Source organism: Mixophyes fleayi, chromosome 2 (assembly GCF_038048845.1).
Source record: "Mixophyes fleayi isolate aMixFle1 chromosome 2, aMixFle1.hap1, whole genome shotgun sequence".
NCBI lineage: Eukaryota > Metazoa > Chordata > Amphibia > Anura > Limnodynastidae > Mixophyes > Mixophyes fleayi.
Window position 1 is genome coordinate 301,563,438 of NC_134403.1, and position 22,365 is coordinate 301,585,802.

The 22,365-nt window shown below is 40.1% G+C and overlaps 1 protein-coding gene across 1 annotated transcript; it reads left to right on the forward strand.

The window, feature by feature from the left end:
* Window positions 1-10,585: 10,585 nt before the first annotated feature.
* Window positions 10,586-16,085, forward strand: C2H19orf67 (chromosome 2 C19orf67 homolog). Its single transcript, XM_075197818.1, has 5 exons — window positions 10,586-10,748; window positions 11,008-11,091; window positions 11,537-11,716; window positions 14,564-14,803; window positions 15,964-16,085. Exons 1-5 carry the CDS (start codon window positions 10,586-10,588, stop codon window positions 16,083-16,085), a joined length of 789 nt encoding a protein of 262 aa, XP_075053919.1.
* The last annotated feature ends 6,280 nt before the right edge of the window (window positions 16,086-22,365 follow it).

A 22,365-nucleotide genomic window follows, 5' to 3' on the forward strand; every position in this document is an offset into this window, starting at 1 on the left:
GTAGGCCAGAGTCCTTCTCATGGTTGTCTCTGGCTTGGCAGAAATTCTGCCTTAAAAAGGCTCTGACAAGGACTCAAGGAGAGTTTTTTACAATCTATGCGTAGTTGTTGTATAGGGCATTCCACCAGCTACTAGGAAATGTGTTTAAAGCCTTAGCAGCAATTGAAAAGGTTATTGCACTTAAATGACTACAGCTGCACATGACAGAGATACCAGCAGCATTGGAGCGCAATGTTGAAAATAGAGCACCTCTATTGAGTCTGCCACAGTAAATGCAGATGCTTGTTCACCGTTAGCACATTTACAGCTTGAAGATATACATGTATGTGATACTATTATTATAATGATACATAGAGTTAATTGATTAGTTTTACAGGAAAATAATAGGTAAAACAAAAAATTACCATCGCCCTATTATGAAATGTTAACACGCATACTGGTCTTTGTTGACATTTCAATATGTTGGTACATGCACAAGAATATCCGTGCCAATGGAATGAACATATGAATAAAATAGGAGATGGGCAGTATGTGCCCTGACAACAAGTAAAATTCAAGCCATTGTGATATGTCACATTTATAATCTTCTTGTCTAGGGGACAACTAATTCTCAACTTCATGATTTAGTTTAAATAATACTGACCAGGCAGTTGCCATCTTGGTCCTGCAATTCCATTAACTCCCAAAATTAAACATATTTAACAAACAAGAAAGCAATCATTTCTACACTCATCTGCTAAGCTATCTTTTTGATAGTTGGTCTTGATATCTATGACTGGCATGGAATCACAAATGTTTTATTGTACTTCCCACACGTTACCACTTAAATAGTAGGTACACTGTGGATAATCAAAGACCACCTGAACATCATTTTAAAAGTTTGAAACAATGAATAATGGGCTATCATGTGTTTTGATATTTGCATAATAAAGGCTTTATCAACTTGGATGAAGCTTTAAGCATATTCATTGCAAGGTATCATAAAAAAAACAACCAGTGGTATCAATTTGGTGTATCTCTGTAGTTGGGCTTCTGTGTTTAGTATGTTCATCAACTTCTGTTTTTGCAAAGCCTCAAGAGTAGGAGTGCTAACCATACTTGCAGTCTAATTACTGTGGCTGGACAGATTAGGTTTGTATGGGATGCAGTAAGGGTCAATCATGCCTACCAGCTCACAAAGTTCTATAAGCACCAAGCTCCTTACATAAGAACATACTCATGCCTTCACTAAGAAAAAAGGATGATACAGACTGGCTGTAGGGGCTAAACAGGGTCTCTATTATTTTGAAGTTCCAAAGCTGCTATCACTAGATTACTGAATTCTACTGCTCAGTTTTTAAACTGACTATGGTAGTTCAGGGTAATGCAGGAAACAGAGTTCTATCAATAATAATTCAGGCTGATAGCCCTGCAAAAGGATTTTATTATTTATTAGCTAGGCAAATCTAATTAATTAATAACCAGTTAATAATAAATTCCATTAATCTCATTAATTACTCATTCAGAAAGGTAGTTTCCATTTTACCCAACACTACAATTAATTTTTTGTTCTGAATTAAATCTTTGTGTTAAACATATGTATCACTATATACTATTCATATGCATAACATAGCAGACATCCTCAATGTGGGAAACTCATATACACAGTACATATTAATTTTCTTCATGCAACACCCAAAAATTCTGTTATTAATTCATACAGTATGAATAGATAATCAAATATGCTTAGATACATATAATACACCATAGGGATAATGATACTTAGGATTGCACCCAGATGCAGAGCTTCATTTGAGATCATATATTCTCATTAACATATTGATCTTCAATTACAGAAGTATACATAATATATAACAGTTTACTATAGATGGTACAATACATCATCAAGTTTTCACGTGTTCACATCTATTTAATAGATGTGTACACGTGCAATCCTCATATATGCGTGTGCATGTGGATATGTGTATCCCAATTTCTTTTACAATTCCTAATACAAATATCATTATTACACCCAGCACTAACAAAAACTCATCAGTGCCCTTTAGCCTCCCATCTCCTTCCATTAGAGTTTGCACAAATTTCACCATGCATGTTGTGTAAGATTGGGCCACTTGCACACAAGCATAGGCACAAATGTCATTTAAGCTCTGTCAGCCTCACTTATGCATTTTCAGAAATTACCATTGTTGTATTTGAATTATTATGCCAGTGCTGTATTGCTTATCCTGAGTGTAATGTATGGTGTCTGGTGTCCTCTACTCTCTCTTGCCTCTCAAGTTAGCATAGCTATTCCACTAAAGTAAATGGGGATTTGCTGTGACATTATGGGGCATGGGGATCATGGCACATTGCATAAATTGCTATGTAGTCAACTGTATCTATATATTCCTTAAAAACCTGGTTAGGAAAATACCACAATTCTATCCATGCGATCCATTATGTACACTTTGACATGATTCTTGCCAGAAGAATTAAACAACAGACTGCTGCAAATTTTCGATTGATTCTCACCTTAAATAAGGAATTTTCATGTGTCAGCTTTAAATGTTGATAGATAGCAGCTGTACCGTTTAAATGAAGAGGTTCACTCCAAAGGGAATCTCACTTTGTTAACCGCATAAAAAATATATTAAAAAAACACACTTTTTGCAATTAAGATGTACTTTTTTTGTAAATATGCAGAATAAACTTTAAAAACACCATGTAAAGATTAGTTAGTAAGTATATTTGTATGGGTTTTCAATATAATCTTCATTAGAGATTTCAAAGGCCAAAGATTTCTAACTGTGAAAGAGATTTTATTAGCAAATTAAGTACTCAAGCAATTTGGCAATATATTAAGGACTATCAGCCTGATTTTTGAAGTGCTAATAAGACAAAATTACTAAAAACCAGATAAAGTAATTAGAAGATTGAAAATGTTAATAGGATGCAGGAAGAAGGATAAATAAGAAAATTAAAATCTTAGTAGCAGAAAGGAAATTAATATTTAATGAAAAAATATCAAGTTGAGAATAAGACCAGGAAAGGCTACATTTAGAAAGCCTGGAGACATGTTATGAATGTTCCAGAATGATTATAATATTGTGCAGGCATAGATTAATGCACCGCCTTCATAATTACAAATTAATTATAGTAAAAATACACCTCTAAGGTATAATAATAATTGCAAAAATATAGAAATAAGTAAATGAAAATATTCAACTTTTTATGCTATGTTGCATGTTAAATGAAAACTGAACTGTGCATATTAATTAACAGTAGGAGTATAAATAACAAAGCAACATTTTAAGCAATTCAATATACTACATATTTTCTAGCATCAAGAGTTTTAGGGTATAGAAATGTAATAGTTACACAGGGCCTGATACAGAGTTGGATGTAAGCCTGTTTGCATAGCAGGAAATATGAAAATTTACACTGCGCAAGCCTTAAGAGAGTCCATAACATTTGTGTGCTCCTGCACTTCTGCCTCCTTATGGCTGGACAGGTGGAATGGGGATGGTCAGTTATATGTTTGGTATTTTCTATGTAGCATTATCATTGAAATTAATGAGCACCAACTGAAACACCATTAAGATGCAGTTAAGATCAGATGCACTCCAATCCCATGTGTAGGGGCATACATCTAGCAAGACCTGGCTGATTTTAACTGCATTTTAATTGTGTTTGGAGCATATAGGTCATTGTAAGATCTGCATACAATGATCTATTCTTGATGCTAGGTTGCAGACTCAAATGTTTTGATCAAAATGCAAACTAATAGTGCCTGTTTTCATTTTTCTAGCTGGTAACATGTATAATATGGGCAATATGGGAGTAACTAAACATAGGTTTATTTATTCTCTGGTTTTATTTTGATTCAGCAGTTATGGGCTTGGCTCACTATAATTCCCAGCATGCCTGCAAATGCACTCAATGGGCCTGATTCATTAAGGAAAGGAAAGCAAAAAAAGGAGTAACTTTGTACCTTGGCAAAGCCATGTTACATTGGAGGGGGAGGTAAATTCAAAATGTGATGGCACTTTCTCAAAAGCAATTAGAGATGTGGAACTTGAGTTGGAGAGCTGGAGTTTTCTCCCTTTATCTTATACAGAGCAGGCGAACTTTATCAAATTTTTGCCCCGACTATTTTACCTTATTCAAAGTTTGCCATTATTGTTAACACAACAAGAACCGACACACTTCAATTTTTTGTGCTACAAAAGGGCAAGACACCTAGAATTAGTATACAGAAATGACAACAATATGGAATTAACGGAGGCATTAACTTCCCAAATGTAGCTTGGTATAATCGGGCAGCTATCCTCCGTTATCTACGAGATTTGTTGTGTGATCAAAGTACATATGCTAATACGTACTTAGAAAATCAGTTTATTTCAACTATTGACTTGAAGGCCCTACTACAGCTTCCTGACCAAGATATACTGATTGAAGTAAGAGACAATCCGCTTTCAAGGACTACTCGGAAAATGTGGTACATCTTACGTTGCAAACATGGTATAAATGCACATAACTCAGTACATCTGCCTTTACTTCACAGTCCAGACTTTCATGGAGAAATGGCACGTTATCCATTTACAATATGGCAGGGCATCATGTGTTACCACTATTTTTGGTTAATAAACAAGAAAAAAGAACCATGACATATCTAGAGGCATCTAGTAAATATGAAGCTGTTTGGGCCTATCCAATGATGTTTCTGCAAGCCCAATATTGCATTAGAGGGGTCATTCGAAAATTTTCAGATGTAGATTGGGACAACCCTTTGGACCATATACTTTGATCACCTAATCCTAAGCGGTAGGCTGTCACCATTTATTATGGGATGTGGAGGGATGTGATTGATTACTCTGCTGCCCAAACAGGTAAGTCACAATGGATGGCAAATTTTCCTGACCTTACCACAAAGATATTACTTAATACTTTGTCCAAATCATGCACATTGATATCAGCTAATATGTATACTGAGTTGTTTTTGAATGTATATCATGGTACATATTTCACCCCCCAGAAACTCTTTAGAATGGGTCTCCTACAGTCCTGCAATTGCCTTCAATGTCACTCTGCTGATGCAGATCTATTTCTCTGTCTGTGCTAATGCCCACTGGTTTGCCCATTTTGGCTTCAGGTAAAAGGCTACGTGTAAAATTCTTTGTTGAACTATGTTCCATTTACACCTAAGTGGACCATACTGGGAGTTCTTCTGGCTAACCAGAAGATATCAAAGAGGGGTAGATGCTTACTGTTAGCCATCAGCGCTGCTGCATGTAAGTCTATTTTACACCTATACAAAGAAAAACTTAATTTCATATTCAGAATGACCTGGGTTGAGACAATAATTAATAAAGAACATCAAGTCGAGAAGTTTTTCGACATGTGGTAAAGCAATAATAACACACTCCCTACTGCCACCAAACTTAAAATACTAGAATGTCTCCAAGGCACAGCTTGGTATGAACTCCGAAATGTAGCTAGAGATCCATCTATTGTTGAATAATTAAATATGTGGTATTGCAATTGCTGTAACTCATTACATTTTCAAGTTAGGATTGGAGACAAGAACAGTGGCCTACCATGGGTACTGTGTGGTCTAGGAATGCTTATGGTATTGTTATGGTACCGTGTATACTCGAGTATAAGTCGACCCGAATATAAGCCGAGGTACCTAATTTTACCACAAAAAACTGGGAAAACTTATTGACTCGAGTATAAGCCTAGGGTGGGAAATGCAGCAGCTACTAGTAAATTTCAAAAATAAAAATGATATATACAATCTATAAAAAACAAATGTATTGTTCCCAGACTAGATAAATAAATAGGATGATTGACTGGTGTAGCAATACCAACATGTAATATATCACAAAGGATATATAGGAGATGCAGACCTCAATAAACAGTACTGAAGGGAATGGTGGTATATCCGGAGGCTCCAAACTGTATAGGACATAACAATAAGTAACAATGCAGAGCAGTGTTGGTGTGTATAACTCACGATTTCTTGATAGCAGTTCTCAGTCCGTCCATGGTATTCCTTAAAGACTGCAAGCAAACAGATGGGGTGCGCTGACTATAATTGCCGTCCAGACACAAAGTCTTTTGAAGGAAAGTTCCTAGCTCCGTTTGGTCCTACCACTCCAATAGCGCTGGTTGAAGTAGTGATGTTTCTATTCTTCAGTCGCGCCTGTGCAGGAGGTTCCTGACGTCCCGACTGTTACTGATTTCCTCATGTCTCACTAAACAGGCTGTCAGTGCAGTCCAGCGCTGCAGCGGCAGAGGATAAATGGGATGTGAAGCGATGATTCATTTACCATTCATCGCAACAAATCAAACACAACTACAGGTAAATTTGATCAGAATCCAAACCCTGTAATGACTGCTAAATGGCTAAATGAAACTGACAAAAAAATATATGCAGCATAGATATATATATATATATATATATATATTTATATATATATATAGATATATATATATATATATATATATATATATATATATATATATATATATATATATATAATATATCTATAATATAAATGTCTAGTGGCGTGTGTTAGTCTGTCTGTCTGTGTGTGTGTGTGTGTGTGTAAAAATATAAAACCAAGCTGCAGCGCCACCTGCTGGGCGGAGTTATACACTGACCTACTAAATTCTTAGTGTGTGTGGAAAAAAAAATTCAGAAAGGGCTGAAATTTGGTATACTAAGATGTTTTTAATTTGTTAATTTAATTTGTTAATTGTTAAAAGTGTTTATAAAGATTTAAAAAAAATATATATATATTTGTTGAAGGAGAAGTGACAGTTGGGAGTGGTTGGTTGCCGGGGGTGACAGTGGGGAGTGGTTGGTGGTTGAGGCCTGGGCTATGGCCCAAATGCATGACAAGAACCTTTTTAACACCTTAAGTAGCTTGATTTGACTAGAATGCATGAGTATCATGCACAGGTTAACTTGTATGTATATATATATATATATATATATATATATATATATATATATTATACACTTTTTCTTCTTCTTTTTCTTCTTCTTCTTCTCCCTCTTCTCCTTCTTTTTATTCTTCTTCTTCTCCTTCTCCCTTTTTTTCTTCTTCTTCTTCTACTACATTGCGTAATATGCTAAGTTTCTGGGGTGATTAATTGATTGTTACAGGTTTTGTTTGAGAGCAGCATTTTTTCTTTTTTAAATATTTTATCTGTATCAAAATTTTCTTTTAATTTTGAACTGTCTTAGGACTTCTCCTCAAACAGTTCTCATCAGGGTTTTGCCTTGTTTAATGTAAGTTGATGTTTGGAACCAATTTATCCAAATTATTTTTAATAGTCATTTAGGGATATTTTCTAGCCACTTCACAAAGTGGTACTGAAAGCCAGACTAAAACCATTGTAATTCAAAGGTTTAGTAAAAGTTTTTGTCTAATCTGGCGATATGTTATCATATCATGTTTCCATAATTTTGCACAATAAATTTGATGTTTCGTTTATTAGAGTTGAACTATGCAATTAATTCATTAAGAGTAGTCCGTTCTTCTCTCCGGACCAAAAATATATCACCTATATATATATATGTCAATATAATATACTGTATGTTGAGCAAAGGAATTGTTCTACCAGACTGAATCATCTTTCTATTTGGCTATGTACAAACTTAGAAATTGGACACAAAAGTCATCCCCCTTCACTGTACCATTAATTCACTATAGTGGGAACCCTCAAAATCAAAAGTAATTATGATTAAAATAAACTCAATGCTTTAACAATAAAGTCAGCTTGATTAGAATTTAAATCACCAAAGTGAGTCCTATCAATGTATTTAGGGACTTCATGTCACATGTGACCATAAAAAAAATCATCATTCCATTCCATAGAGTCTACAATAATAAGATCTGCGTAGTGTCTTTCAAATAAATCTTCTGTATGAAAATGAATGGCTGTAAAAAGTGATTAATACATTGGGAAAGGTTAGAGGTAAGGGATCCTACTCCCAAAAGAATAGGTCTCCAAGGTGGATAAGCTATGCATTTGTACACTTTCAGTAATTAGGGGAATTCCTTCCAAAGTAATTAATATTCTTTTAGAGATAACATTTTTGTACTTGTCCCTTCTTTTAATAATTCTTGTAGTTTGGTTTTATATTCGGTAGTTGGATCTTTTTTAAGGATTTCATATGTTGTCTCATTCAAAAGGAGTTTATTGGCATCTTTAACATAATCAGTTTTATTTATAAGCATGATACCTTATATGCTGGTTTTATTTCCAGATCCTCTTTAGGTTTCTTCAATCCTTCATGTTCTTATTTTGTTATATTAAACGTAATCTTATCATTATTTCATAATGCTTTGAGATCTTCCTCTACTAATTTCTCAAAAGTATGGGTATAGTGATTCTTCATAAAGCCTATATTGATCTTAGATTTATTTTAAAAGAGATTTGTTTATAATTAATTGTATCCTCTGGGGGGTTACTTATTTAACATTTGTTACCTTCTGTTTCATTAAGTATTACTTAAGGTTAATTTTTCTAATACATTTTTGTAAATCCATATAGGTTTGGAACTTATTGAGGCCATTATGTGGAGCAAATTTGCGACCCTTATTAAGAACACTGAAATGTTTGTCCCTGAGTTGGAAATTACTCAGCTTGAAAATACTATCCAGTTTCAGTAAGCCTTATGATTCTGGATCCACACTATATGGACAAAGGTATTTGGCCACACCTGTTAATTATTGAATTGAGGTGTTTCATTCAGACTCATTGCCAGAGGTGTAGAAAATCAAGCACATATCCATGCAGTCTCCATTTGCAAACATTTGTGATGCTAAATGGGTCATTATGAAGAGCACAGTGACTTCAAGCATGGTACTATGATAAGATGACACTCTTGCAATAAGACGATTCCTTAAATGTCATTCCTGCTGGATATTTCACAGTCAACACTAAGTGATATTATTAGAAAGTTTAGGAACAACAGCAACTCAGCCACGAAGAAGAAGACCACATAAAATCACAGAGGTGGGTCAATGATTGCTAAGGCGCATGGTGCATAAAAGTTGCCAACGCTCTGCTGATTCCATAGCTGAACAGTTCCGAACTTTCACTGGCATTAATGTGAGCACAAAAACTGTGCGGCAGTAACTTAATGGAATGGGTTTCCATGGCAGAGCAGCTGCATGCAAGCCTCACATCACCAAGGACAAAGCCATGCGTTGGATGGAATGGTGTGAAGTAACCTGACACTGGACTGGGGAGCAGTGGAAGCGTGTTCTGTGAAGTGACGAATCAAACTTCTCTGTTTGGCAGTCAGATGGGCGAGTTTGGGTTTGGCGATTGCCAGGAGAACACTACCTGCCTGGCTGCATTACGCAAAATGTAAAATTTAGTGGAGGAGGGATTATGGTATCAAGCTGTTTTTCAGGGTTTGGTCTAGGCCCCTTATTTCCAGTGAAGGGCAACCTTAATGCTTCAACATACCAAGTCATTTTGGACAATGCTTTGCTTCCAACCTTGTGGTAACAGTTTGGGAAAGGCTCTTTTCTATTCCAACTTAACTGTGCCCCAGTGCACAAAACAAGGACTACAAAGACATGGGGCTAGATTTACTATCAGGCGTGATGCATGGCGGCTTCAAACCGCCATGCATCGCGGCGGTTTTTCGGCGTGTTTGCATTGCAAACAGCCGGATTTACTAATGGGCGCATTTCAGCTTCAATTTGAAGCCGCCGGCGATGTAACGGCGGGATGTAATGCTCAAAGCCGCCGGCGGCTTTGAATAGAACATGGCGCTTTTGCTTTAAATGACGGCGCTTTTGTGTAAAGGCGGTTTTTTTGAAAATCACACCTGTCTCCTGGCCTGTTACTATTGGCTATTTTCAAACTCAGGAGATTTGACATCACAAGCCCTATATAAACCACTGGCCTGACACTTTTTTCTCTGATAGGGTTTAGAGGAGTTTTGTGAGAGGAGTTTGGAGGATAGTGGTTTGCTGAGAGTTGGTGAGAGTTGGAGTTTGTTGGATTGGTGGAGCGATATCTGATTGAAGTGTGAGTAGTCCTGTGGTTTTTTCCTGTTTTGTACATTTATTTTCTCATTTATTTTCTGTCTTGTATTTTTTGTATTTGACTTGTCCTTTGTCTGTGTTACTTGTGTGTGACTGTGTGGAGAGTGTGTCTGTAGGTAGTGTAGTTTGTTCTTTGTGTTTGTAAGTCCTTCAGTGTTTTGTGTTTCTCTGTCTTCTGGGTAAAAATGTCCAGAGATAGGAGGGGAGAACAGGCTGAGGAGAGGGAGATGGAGGTTGAGGGGTCAGAGGAGGGAGAGGGAGAGGTTGAGGAGACAGGACAGGGCAGGAAGACCAAGACAGGGAGGAATGTGCGCTTCTCACATGATGAGAATTGTGTGTTGGTGCACAACATCATTCCCTGCTACGAGGTCATCCTAGGGAACCTGGCAGCCCGGACTCCTCTAAGGCGGCGTCACCAACTGTGGGGGAGAGTCTGTGAGGCCGTGAACGCGGTGGGCCCACTGAAGCGGACAGTGGCACACTTCCGCAAGGGCTTCTCTGATATTAAGAGGAGGCTTAAAGAGAAGATGGCACAGGAAAGGAGGTCGACAAGGCGCACGGGTGGTGGCCCCCCACTTCGTATGGAGTACACCACGTACGAGGAGGAGCTGCGCCAGATAATGCCGGCTGAAATTGTAGAGGGCATAAATGTGCAGGACACCGATTCGCCCTCTTTTGGCCAAGTAGTTGGTGAGTTATTTGGTTTTTTTACCCTAACAGTATTTTAAATGTTTTTCTCTTTTTAAAACTGCTTTTCTCTTTTTAAAACTGCTTTTCTCTTTTTAAAACCTCTTATCTCTGTGCAAACGTTTTTTCTTATTTGTTATTTTTTTTTTGTTGTTTTTCAAAGTGTATTTTTGACTCTAATAGTTTGTAAAGGTTTAAAAACAGTATATTTGGAAATTGTTTTTTATGGAAATACATTGTATGCTTTTTCTAATACATCCAGATTCGCCAGGACCGCAGTTCAGTCCCAGTGCCAGACCTACACCTCCACCTTCAGCGAGAGATTCGGGCACAGACGAGCAAGCAGGTGCGTGATTTCTGTTTAGGAGAGAAATAATGGAGTTAATTGATTTTCTGTGCAGATGTTGCTGCCAATTTTTTTTAATTTTTTTTTTAATTGTTTGCAATGAGAAGTTTGGGCTACATTTTACTAAACTGATATGTTGCCTATAGTAACCCATCAGAATATGACAGCTAAAATCTGATTGGTTGCTATAGGCAACATCTCCACTTTTTATAGCATGTAGTTTAGTCAAAATAACCCAGCATGTACTACACAGTCCAAATGATAATGGGTATTAAAAGGATAATAAGTGCATCCGTAAGCAGGTAGCATAGGACTAGAAATCAGGAATGCAAACATTGTGAAAGAATCTGTAGTTGCTAAAGAATATTCTTTCCTATCCAGTGTTCAGAATGCAATATACAAACTTATTATATACTATATACTTACCGTCATTTTTCATACACAGGGCCCTCTTCATACCAGCCACCTCAGGCGGAGTCATTGGAAATGTCCCCTGAGCCAGAGGATCAAACGACCATCACCCTGGTAACAGTGGATGCCCCTGTGTCTGGCCTCCAGGAAGTTTCACCTGGCCCTGCTGAACCATCACACCACCAACCTGCTGTTAGGTTTCAAGGTTACCTTAGTCAGTATTTACGCCGGCCTTCCTAGGGCGCGGAGTCTAACGGCCCTCCCGGTCTTCTCCAAGAACCGCCGCAAGGCAGGGTGGGTTTTGCTGCCGGAGAACCGCAGGTCGCGGCCCCCAGGTTAGCCTACTGACGTAAGGAGAGAGTTCTATGAGATGGACATGTAGCGGCACGGTCAGATCCACAGACGAATAGATAAATGAAGTCACTAACCGTATACTCGGAAGGTAGTAGTCTGGAGTAGAGACTAGCGGGATGCAGGAGTCAATCCACGGTACAGCCCCAGGAGCAGAAGCGTAGTCCAGAATAGCCGGTTCGGTACACAGAGATCCGTCCGTTAATGCAGTACCAAGGATAAGGCAGAAGAATGGTCTGGAGACTAGCTGGTTCGGTACACAGAGATCCGTCCGTTATGCAGTACCAGGGGTTAGGCAGAAGAATGGTCTGGAGACTAGCTGGTTCGGTACACAGAGATCCGTCCGTTATGCAGTACCAGGGGTTAGGCAGAAGAATGGTCTGGAGACTAGCTGGTTCGGTACACAGAGATCCGTCCGTTATGCAGTACCAGGGGTTAGGCAGAAGAATGGTCTGGAGAATAGCGCTGGTTCGGTACACAGAAATCAACAGTCACAGAGGAGAACACCAGGGAAGTCCAAGCACAGGGAGTGCAGCCAGATACAGGAAACACGTTGCTCTGACACCTGCAGTGTGTCAGAGCAGTCCTGAAGTAGGGATTTGAATTCCCCGCCCAGATCAGCTGAGCTGCCGCCGGGACCTACCCGGAAGTGCGGCAGTCCAGAACGGGGAGGCGGCGCTGACACGGGTAAGCGCCGTGACAGTACCCTCCCCCATTAGGGATGGCCACCGGACAGCCTATAAGGTTTCTGAGGGAATTTGGCATGGAATTTTCTTAACAGTACTGGAGCACGTAGATCACGTGCCGGAATCCATGAACGCTCCTCTGGTCCGTAGCCTTTCCAATCAACCAAGAATTGTAGAGAACCTCTGGAAATACGAGAATTTAGGATTTCCTTGACCTCGAATTCATGATCTTGCGTAGAGACAGCGGCAGGAGGTCTCTTGGAAGAGGAAAATTTATTAATGACCAGTGGCTTGAGGAGGGAAATGTGAAACACATTGGGAATCCTTAAAGTAGGAGGCAACTTTAATCTGAAAGCTACTGGATTAATAACCTCCAAGATCTTGAAGGGTCCAATGAAACGGGGAGCGAATTTCCTAGAAGGAACCAACAGGCGAAGGTTTCGCGTAGATAGCCATACCTTATCGCCAGGAGAAAGTAATGGGGAAGGTCTTCTTTTCTTATCAAACGCCTTTTTGCTGGTGACAGTGGCGTGAAGTAGGTTACGTTTGATTATACCCCACCTGGACGAGAAGTCTGACCACATGGAATCTACAGCAGGAATTCCGGATGTAGGCAAATCATTAAAAGGAGGAACTCTAGGATGAAAGCCTTGGAGAGCAAAAAAAGGGGAAACCAATGTAGAGTCATGAGAATTATTATTGTGAGCAAATTCTGCCCAAGGTAACAAATCAACCCAGTCGTCATGTTTAGCTGAAATGAAGCATCTGAGGAATTTTTCAAGCTCTTGATTAGTCCTCTCCGTTAGACCATTGCTTTGGGGGTGGTATGCAGAGGAAAAATTCAGTTTGATTCCACAAACACGAGAAAAGGCTCTCCAAAATCTTGCAACAAACTGTGTTCCACGGTCTGAAACGATGACCTCTGGGCAACCATGGAGACGAAATATTTCCTTAATAAAAAGTTGTGCCAGCACCGGAGCAGATGGGAGGCCTTTTAGAGGTACGAAATGAGCAGCCCGTGAGAAACGGTCTGTGACTACCCAAACCACGGAAAAACCCCTTGAAGAGGGTAAATCAGTGATAAAGTCCATGGAGAGATGACTCCATGGACGATCCGGAATGGGTAAAGGCTGTAACAATCCATAGGAGGCTTGTCGAGGTACTTTGTTCTGAGCGCAGACGGAACAAGCCGTAACGAACTCCCGAACATCAGAGTGAATCGATGGCCACCAGTAATTACGGGAGACAAAATCCAGAGTCTTCCTGATCCCAGCATGACCAGAGAACCGAGAGGCGTGAGCCCACTTGAGGAGTCTTGATCGAAGATGAGAAGAAACAAAGGTCTTCCCGGGAGGAATCGCTAGATGAGCAGGGGTGGTGGCCAGTATACATTTGGAACCCAGGATGGGTCTAGGAGTATCCTCTATAGTATCAGTGGCATCAAAGGATCGGGAAAGAGCATCCGCTTTCTTGTTCTTAGATCCTGGTCTAAAGGTGATGATCATATCAAACCGGGAGAAAAACAGAGACCATCTGGCTTGCCGAGGGTTTAAACAAGAAGCTGTTTGTAAGTATAGAAGGTTCTTGTGATCTGTAAAAATCGTGATAGGAAACCTAGCTCCTTCCAAATGATGTCTCCATGCTTCTAAGGCTAATTTGATGGCCAGGAGTTCCCTATCTCCGATGCCATAATTCTTCTCGGCAACAGAAAGTTTACGGGAAAAGAAACCACAAGGAGATAATCTTCCACCAGAGTCCTTCTGTGACAAAATAGCCCCCACTCCCACCGAGGAGGCATCGACCTCCAGAAAGAAGGGAAAGGTAGGATCTGGTTGATGGAGGATAGGAGCTGTCGTGAACGCTTTCTTTAGGGAAGAAAAGGCCTTTTCTGCCTCAGGGGGCCAAAGTTTAGTATTGATAGCTTTCTTGGTTAGTGCAGTAATGGGTGCGATCACCGAAGAAAAGCCTTTAATGAAATGCCGATAGTAATTGGCAAAGCCTATGAAACGTTGGATTGCTTTCAGGCCTATCGGCTGAGGCCATTCAGAAACTGCCTTTATTTTCTCGGGATCCATGCATAGCCCAGATCCAGAGATCACGTGTCCAAGAAAGGGAATATGACTTTTTTCAAAGATGCATTTATCCAAATTACAAAACAGTTGATGTACCCGAAGGCGTTCAAGTACCAAGGAAACATGATGGCGGTGCAACACGATGTCCGGAGAGAATATCAGGATATCGTCCAGATAAATCACTACGAACTGGTAGAGAAAATCTTGAAAAATTTCGTTGATGAAGTTTTGAAAAACTGCTGGGGCATTACATAACCCGAAGGGCATAACTAAATATTCAAAGTGTCCATCATGGGTATTGAACGCAGTCTTCCATTCGTCCCCTTGTTTAATACGGATCAAATTGTAGGCACCCTTCAAGTCTAATTTGGAAAAAATAACTGCACCTTTTATTCGATCAAATAACTCTGAAATCAATGGTAACGGATATTTGTTCTTCACCGTTATGGCATTCAGCCCACGATAATCTATACATGGACGTAGGCCCCCGTCTTTCTTTTTAACGAAGAAAAAGCCGGCTCCTGCAGGAGAGGATGATTTTCGAATAAAGCCTCTTTCTAGGTTTTCTTCTATGTATTTAGACATGGAATTGGACTCTGGTAGTGATAGCGAAAAAACGCGTCCTCTGGGTGGTATTTTGTCGGGTAAAAGCTCAATAGAACAATCCCATGGTCTATGGGGAGGTAATTTGGAGGCCTCCTTTTCGCAAAACACATCAGAGAATGAACGGTATTGGAGAGGAATACCAGTGGACTTAAATGATGATGCAGCTTCGTTCTTAGTGAACTTATTGATTCTGGGAAGGCAACGAGAATGACAGGCCGGGCCCCAGGCAAGAACTTCTGGCTTATGCCAATCTAATGTAGGGGAATGAAGTTGGAGCCATGGAAGACCAAGAATGAGAGGATTAATAGCCTCTGGAATGACCAACAAGGAAATAGATTCAGTATGCAGGGCTCCTATACGAAGAGAGAGCTTGATGGTACGTTTCTTGAGTGATCCTCCACTAATACGTTTTCCATCAATGGCTGTGATGGCAATCGGGGGATCCAGGGGAAGGGTAGGTAAGGACAACTTCTCCACTATGTCAGCTCTTACGAAATTCCCTGCTGCTCCGGAGTCAATGAGTGCTGGAAGAGAAAGCTGTTTGTCAAAGGATTGTAACAGAGCCTGGATAGAAAAACTAGAATCAACGGGAGAGGAAATACGTACACCTAACTTGGCCTCTCCATCGTTAGTTAGGTTCGGTCGTTTCCCGGACGCTTAAGACAATTGTTTAGCAAATGGCCAGGCTCTCCGCAGTAGAGACATAAACGATTTTTGAACCGTCTTTCCCTCTCTTCTTGAGAAAGGCGAGCTCTTCCCAACTGCATGGGCTCCTCCTCAGACATCACCGGACTCTGAAAACGTGGGACCAGACGAAAAGGAGAACGACGAGAACTCTCTTTCTCCTGAGAGCGTTCACGGAATCTAATGTCAATCTGGTTACATAGAGAGACCAAAGCATCCAGAGAAGTTGGAAGTTCACGACCTGCCAATTCGTCTTTAATGCGGTCGGTCAAACCCTGCCAGAAGGTTGCTACCAGGGCCTCATTATTCCAACGTAACTCAGCCGCCATAGTGCGAAACTGAAGGGCATACTGGCCTATGGTCATGGAGCCTTGACGCAGACGAAGGATGCCAGAGGCAGCGCTGGAAACTCTTCCTGGTTCATCAAAAACGTGTCTGAAAGCCTCCAGGAAGGTGGAACAGTTATGTAGTGAAGGATCATTGTGTTCCCATAGGGGAGATGCCCAGGCAAGAGCTTGACCGGTAAGTAACGAGATAATATACGCTACTTTAGCTTTTTCAGTAGGGAAGTTCCCTGGCTGGAGTTCGAACTGGATATCACACTGATTTAAAAATCCACGGCAGGCCTTGGGGTCCCCATCGAATTTCGGAGGATTAGGGATGCGAAGTTGGGAATTCACCGGGAGAGGAGCGGCACCACCCCCCTGGGCAGGAGCAGGTTGGGGGGGAATCGGTAGTGGGTCAGGTACCGCTGCCTGAACTGCCTGAGCTGACACTGCCCCCTGCAGTGTGTCCAGGCGAGCAGACATGCTTTGAAGAAACTGAAGCAACTGTGCCTGGTTCTTGTCCTGTTCCTCTACCCGGGTAGCTAAATGTTCCAATAACTCCCTGGTTGAGGGGTTCCCGGATCCGTCCATCAAATAGATATATGGGTCAGAGCAAACTGTTAGGTTTCAAGGTTACCTTAGTCAGTATTTACGCCGGCCTTCCTAGGGCGCGGAGTCTAACGGCCCTCCCGGTCTTCTCCAAGAACCGCCGCAAGGCAGGGTGGGTTTTGCTGCCGGAGAACCGCAGGTCGCGGCCCCCAGGTTAGCCTACTGACGTAAGGAGAGAGTTCTATGAGATGGACATGTAGCGGCACGGTCAGATCCACAGACGAATAGATAAATGAAGTCACTAACCGTATACTCGGAAGGTAGTAGTCTGGAGTAGAGACTAGCGGGATGCAGGAGTCAATCCACGGTACAGCCCCAGGAGCAGAAGCGTAGTCCAGAATAGCCGGTTCGGTACACAGAGATCCGTCCGTTAATGCAGTACCAAGGATAAGGCAGAAGAATGGTCTGGAGACTAGCTGGTTCGGTACACAGAGATCCGTCCGTTATGCAGTACCAGGGGTTAGGCAGAAGAATGGTCTGGAGACTAGCTGGTTCGGTACACAGAGATCCGTCCGTTATGCAGTACCAGGGGTTAGGCAGAAGAATGGTCTGGAGACTAGCTGGTTCGGTACACAGAGATCCGTCCGTTATGCAGTACCAGGGGTTAGGCAGAAGAATGGTCTGGAGAATAGCGCTGGTTCGGTACACAGAAATCAACAGTCACAGAGGAGAACACCAGGGAAGTCCAAGCACAGGGAGTGCAGCCAGATACAGGAAACACGTTGCTCTGACACCTGCAGTGTGTCAGAGCAGTCCTGAAGTAGGGATTTGAATTCCCCGCCCAGATCAGCTGAGCTGCCGCCGGGACCTACCCGGAAGTGCGGCAGTCCAGAACGGGGAGGCGGCGCTGACACGGGTAAGCGCCGTGACACCTGCACCTGAAACTATGGACCCAGCCAGAGAAATGGCGCTGTCTATTGGCGCATTCCAGCAGCAACAGACATTGTTCATGGACAGGCAAACTGGGCACATGTCACAAATTGCGGCCCAGTTGAGGCGAATACACCGCTCCATGAGCCAAATCCCTGCTGCAATAAACTGGCTGGCAAGCGCTTTGGAGCAGACAAATGTGCAGCTGGCCCAAATGTCTGGGTCTGTGGACGCCATGCATTCCTCCATTCGCGAGGGGAATGCCAATGTTATCCGGCTGGCAGGCCAACTCCAGCAGGAACTGATTGCCCGCTTGCCGGCCCCTTTTTCATCGGCCTCCACCAGTGCCGCTAGTACGCCTACCACATCTCTACAGAGTACTCCTCCAAGGAGAGGTGCTCGCACCAGGGGTGGGCGAGGGAGGGGAGAGAGTGCCACCAAGCATAGCGATATGCCTGCAAAAAGGCATCGCTAGCACAATGTTTGTTATTTATTAATGTTTTGTCAAGTTTCTATAACCATTATACATTTTTATTTATTGTGTTCTGCAATAAATGCAGTTAAATTTCTATTGTGTCAGTCTTTCTTTTCTGCACATTAAACAAGAGTATACTGATTTTTTAACAACTATGCACTAATTTCACGTAAACATTGACCTCTGACTGTCACATTCCAGGGATGTTCATATTTACCACATGAGGAGTACACACTATCCTGTTTTTAAAGGTTCCAATGTACAAAAATTTTACTATAAAATACTAAAATTGCACTCACATAAAACACATTTTTGAGGAAAAAATGTTTTTCATACTATGTACTTACACGTAAAGTAGTTTGCAATTAGACGGTCTCTAATCTCCCTTCCGCCCTCTGTGCTCTGCACATCACCATGTGACACGGACCCCTTCTTCTTCACTGTCTACTGCAATAATAGGTGGGGTAAGTTGATGTATTGCTAGATTATGTATCAAACAGCCAGCCAGGATAATTTCAGACCCCTTTTCAGGTGCATACATAGCCACACAACCCGATTATTCTAGTAACCTGAACCTAGTTTACCAAAGTACAAAGGTACGCTATAACACACCTCTACTAAATCAGTAAATAAATTGCATGGTGGGAAGACACAAGAGAAAAAGAAACCAAAACAACACTGCAATTACAAGACACTGGCCTTTTAACATATACAATCCCAAAGTAAAAAACTTTGTACATGAAATGGCCCTTTTCCTTCTGTTCTGATTGCCCAAATATCTGAAACAGCACACTGTTTGAGCAATCTCGCCGCTCACAAGCAGCGCTTTCATTTTGGTCTATTGAATGGCGGTTTTCCGGTGGCTTTATAAACCCCCTAATAGTAAATCCGGCTGTTTGTATGTTGAACATTGTTGAAACCGTCATGGCGATGTATACAGAGGCGGGTTTGGAAACATCATTTTTGGCCGTTTGGACGGCGGGTTTAGCCTTAGTAAATCCGGCGATGGCTAAACCGCCCCCAAATCCGCCGAAAGTCGGCGGGTTTACAAACACGCCTGATAGTAAATCTAGCCCATGGTCTGATGAATTCGATGTGGAAGAACGTGAGTGGCCTGCACAGAGCCCTGACCTGAACCCCATCAAACACCTTCAGGATGAACTGGAACAGAGATTGCGAGCCAGGCCTTCTCATCAAACATCAGTGCCTGACATCATACATTTTTTGTTGATTTGATTTTTGCATATCTTTTACCCAATCTTCAAATTATTTTTCCAATAAACTGTATTTTTTCACCATTTTGGGGTTAGGTAATTTTTTCTTATATTTATGGCCTCCATAACCCACTGTTATAAACTTGGTCTATTCCATTTCTAGTATTCTAAAACTTGCTATACCTGTACATATTTTTCTGTCAACTTGGGCATCCTTCTGATACTTTTTTTCATATATCTTGTGTTTAGAAGCCTGCTTAAAATCAGATTGGAAACTACCAATTACTTCTATGGACCAAGTATTTTTATAGGGGTTAATATTGCTAAACCTCCAATTTTTCTTGAGGTATTTGCTATTATTTTTCCTAAACCCCATTTTACAGTTCTCTTAATCTCTCTTATATTTAGTCTGTTTTCTATATATAATGTATTTTTCTGTTCTGTTTAACTTTGCTTGTGTCATTCTACAGAGGTTAACAAAATCCTCCATTATATTATATTGACATGATTATGTACAGATGTGATTAATATGTCATTGATCATTTTATAAGTACTATTATTTAATATCACATGGATAGGATGTGTTCCCTTATGTAATTAAAAATGAAATGATTGTTTTAATCACTACTAAGCACGGACATGTGTAACCTCATAAGGGCATTCCCTTAGGCTGCATTACAACCTACTTTTATTGTCTAAACCCCATTTAAGGAGAACTAGGAAGGACCTGAACTTACCCTATGATTAAATCAATTGGTTTGGAAAAAACACGCCAGGAAACTCTGACACTTGAGACATCAAACCTGCGTTCCAGTGAGGAAACACTGTTCGGATCATCGACTCTACTACAGTGTGGGAAGGAGGAGGACTTTTCATTTTTCCTGGAAATATCAGTTAAATGTGCTGCAAGTTATGAGGTATCACTACCAATTTCCCATTATTGGAAAGCTTTGGATACACTTTTGTGATTAACTGAAATCTCATTTACGGAACCTAATTTTCTGTGGACTGACCATCGACCAATTATTTTGACTGGATATTCCATCTGGAACTGAGAACTTTTTAAATGAACTGTACTAAAGGATTTATAGAAGGATAATAATACCATTTTGTGAGCTTAAAACTGATAATATTAAAAGTATAGCAATTTTTTGTATATGTGTGATTATTATCTTACATTCTAATAAATACAAAACATATGTTTTTAAACTATACCTTGTAAAATGTTCTTGTTATTTTCTGGAAGAGCGAGATAACAGGTTTGCACTGGGTGTAGTATTTGTCTTGAAATTTTTTTCACAGGTTAAAGATACATTTTATAAAAGCTAATATACTGCATTAACATTTTAATTAAATAATGAAATAAATGAGTATATAGTGTATAGTGGTATATAGTGGAATATATTGATTAGAGATGACTGAAAGAGTTTGGTGAGATTTGACTGTATTTGAACAGATTTATGACATTTTAACCAGTTTTAAATTTTTCATATTTTATTTAGAGATTATTTGGTTTTCTAAGTACCAACCACCTTTAAGAGAGTTAAAAAAATAACTTTGTTATATCATACTCGTAACGTACTTATAGCAGTGGAATTTAAAACCCCTGCATGGTAATTGATAAAGTATTGACCCAATAAGTGAATAAAATCAAGAAGGATGGCCCTGCTGCCATACTATACAAAATATACTATTCTTCAAAGATGGTATTTCAAGTGCTGTGAAAGATTCAGACCTGTCATGGCATATAGTAAATGAATGCTACAGTTAGGTCCTAGCCAAATTGGGCCACTGATATAAAACACTTTACTGGGTGCATTGATATTTGTGATTCTTCTATTGTTTTCACCCTGCCTGCATCCTGATTTTGCCTATTATTTGTCTACCCTAACCTTGGCCTTGGATTTTATCTATACTCATGGATACTGATCTGGTTCTATCTGACCGATACATAAGTGTGTGTGTGAGGGGGAAAGAGGGGGCAACTGAATATTGGTAAGTGCAGCTTGTTTCAATGGGAAGACGACTGCTGCCACTGAAGAACATGCCTGTCTGATCACTTGTGTTTATCAACAGAGTGTAGGTCCAAACATGACGATATGCAGTGTATTTGTCCCAAATCTCTAATATTATTTATTTTCCTACATGAAGTTATTTTCAGTAACACTTGAGTCAACAGGTTTAGCTTGTCAAATTGTCAAATCTATTCAATTATTATTCTTGCCATTCAAAATCATTAAGCCTAGAAGCGTTATTTAGTAGTTTATGATTAAGGTTTTGAACAAGACATATACATTGTTACTTTACTTTGACATTTCAGTTGTTTTGAAAATAATTTAACATTCTAATAATTGTTTAATGATATGTTAAATTATAGAAAGCTAATTAAATTCATAATAATTGGAGACTTATGAACATTCACACTATCAACAAGCACTGCAGTTATTAATAAACATGCTAAACTGAAATGGACTAGTAAGAGTTTTGTATCACAGCCATTGGTTTGCAGAGCAAACTGTTCTCATTTGTAGAGAAGCAGAAGGTAGAGTGGAGGAGTTTTGCATAGTTCATAGGCATTCACCCTGAAGAAACTTACTACTGTGCCTTGTTTTGAGTAACATTCCAGAAAATTACTTTCTTTCGTAGAGCAAGATTATTATATTGAGAGAAGGTGGTAGAAAATTTGCAAAAGGACTTGAATTCTTCACCAGTTCAGAAAAGTTGGAGTTCAGATCTCATTAACATATTTTTGACAAGCAGGGTCACACAGCGTTGCGCGAGTCCAATTTGTAATGTGTAACAGTTTTTATATATTAGCAAATTGTTTGGCAAATTTACCAGAAATGCTATGTACAAAATAAGATGCATTGCTTTGTCTCGTTGTTATGTTGTGTTGTCGTGAAGTTTCCTTCCAGCAGTCAAACAATTGCTTGCAGTCAAAAAATTGTGCTTTCAATATTTGTCGCTCTG

Coding starts and splice junctions, on each gene's coding strand:
- C2H19orf67 (XM_075197818.1), top strand. CDS start 10,586: ATGGCACAGGAAAGGAGGTCGACAAGGCGCACGGGTGGTGGCCCCCCA. Junction 11,092..11,536: donor GGGCACAGACGAGCAAGCAG/GTGCGTGATTTC, acceptor TTTCATACACAG/GGCCCTCTTCATACCAGCCA. Junction 14,804..15,963: donor AGATAAATCACTACGAACTG/GTAGAGAAAATC, acceptor TTCTTGAGAAAG/GCGAGCTCTTCCCAACTGCA.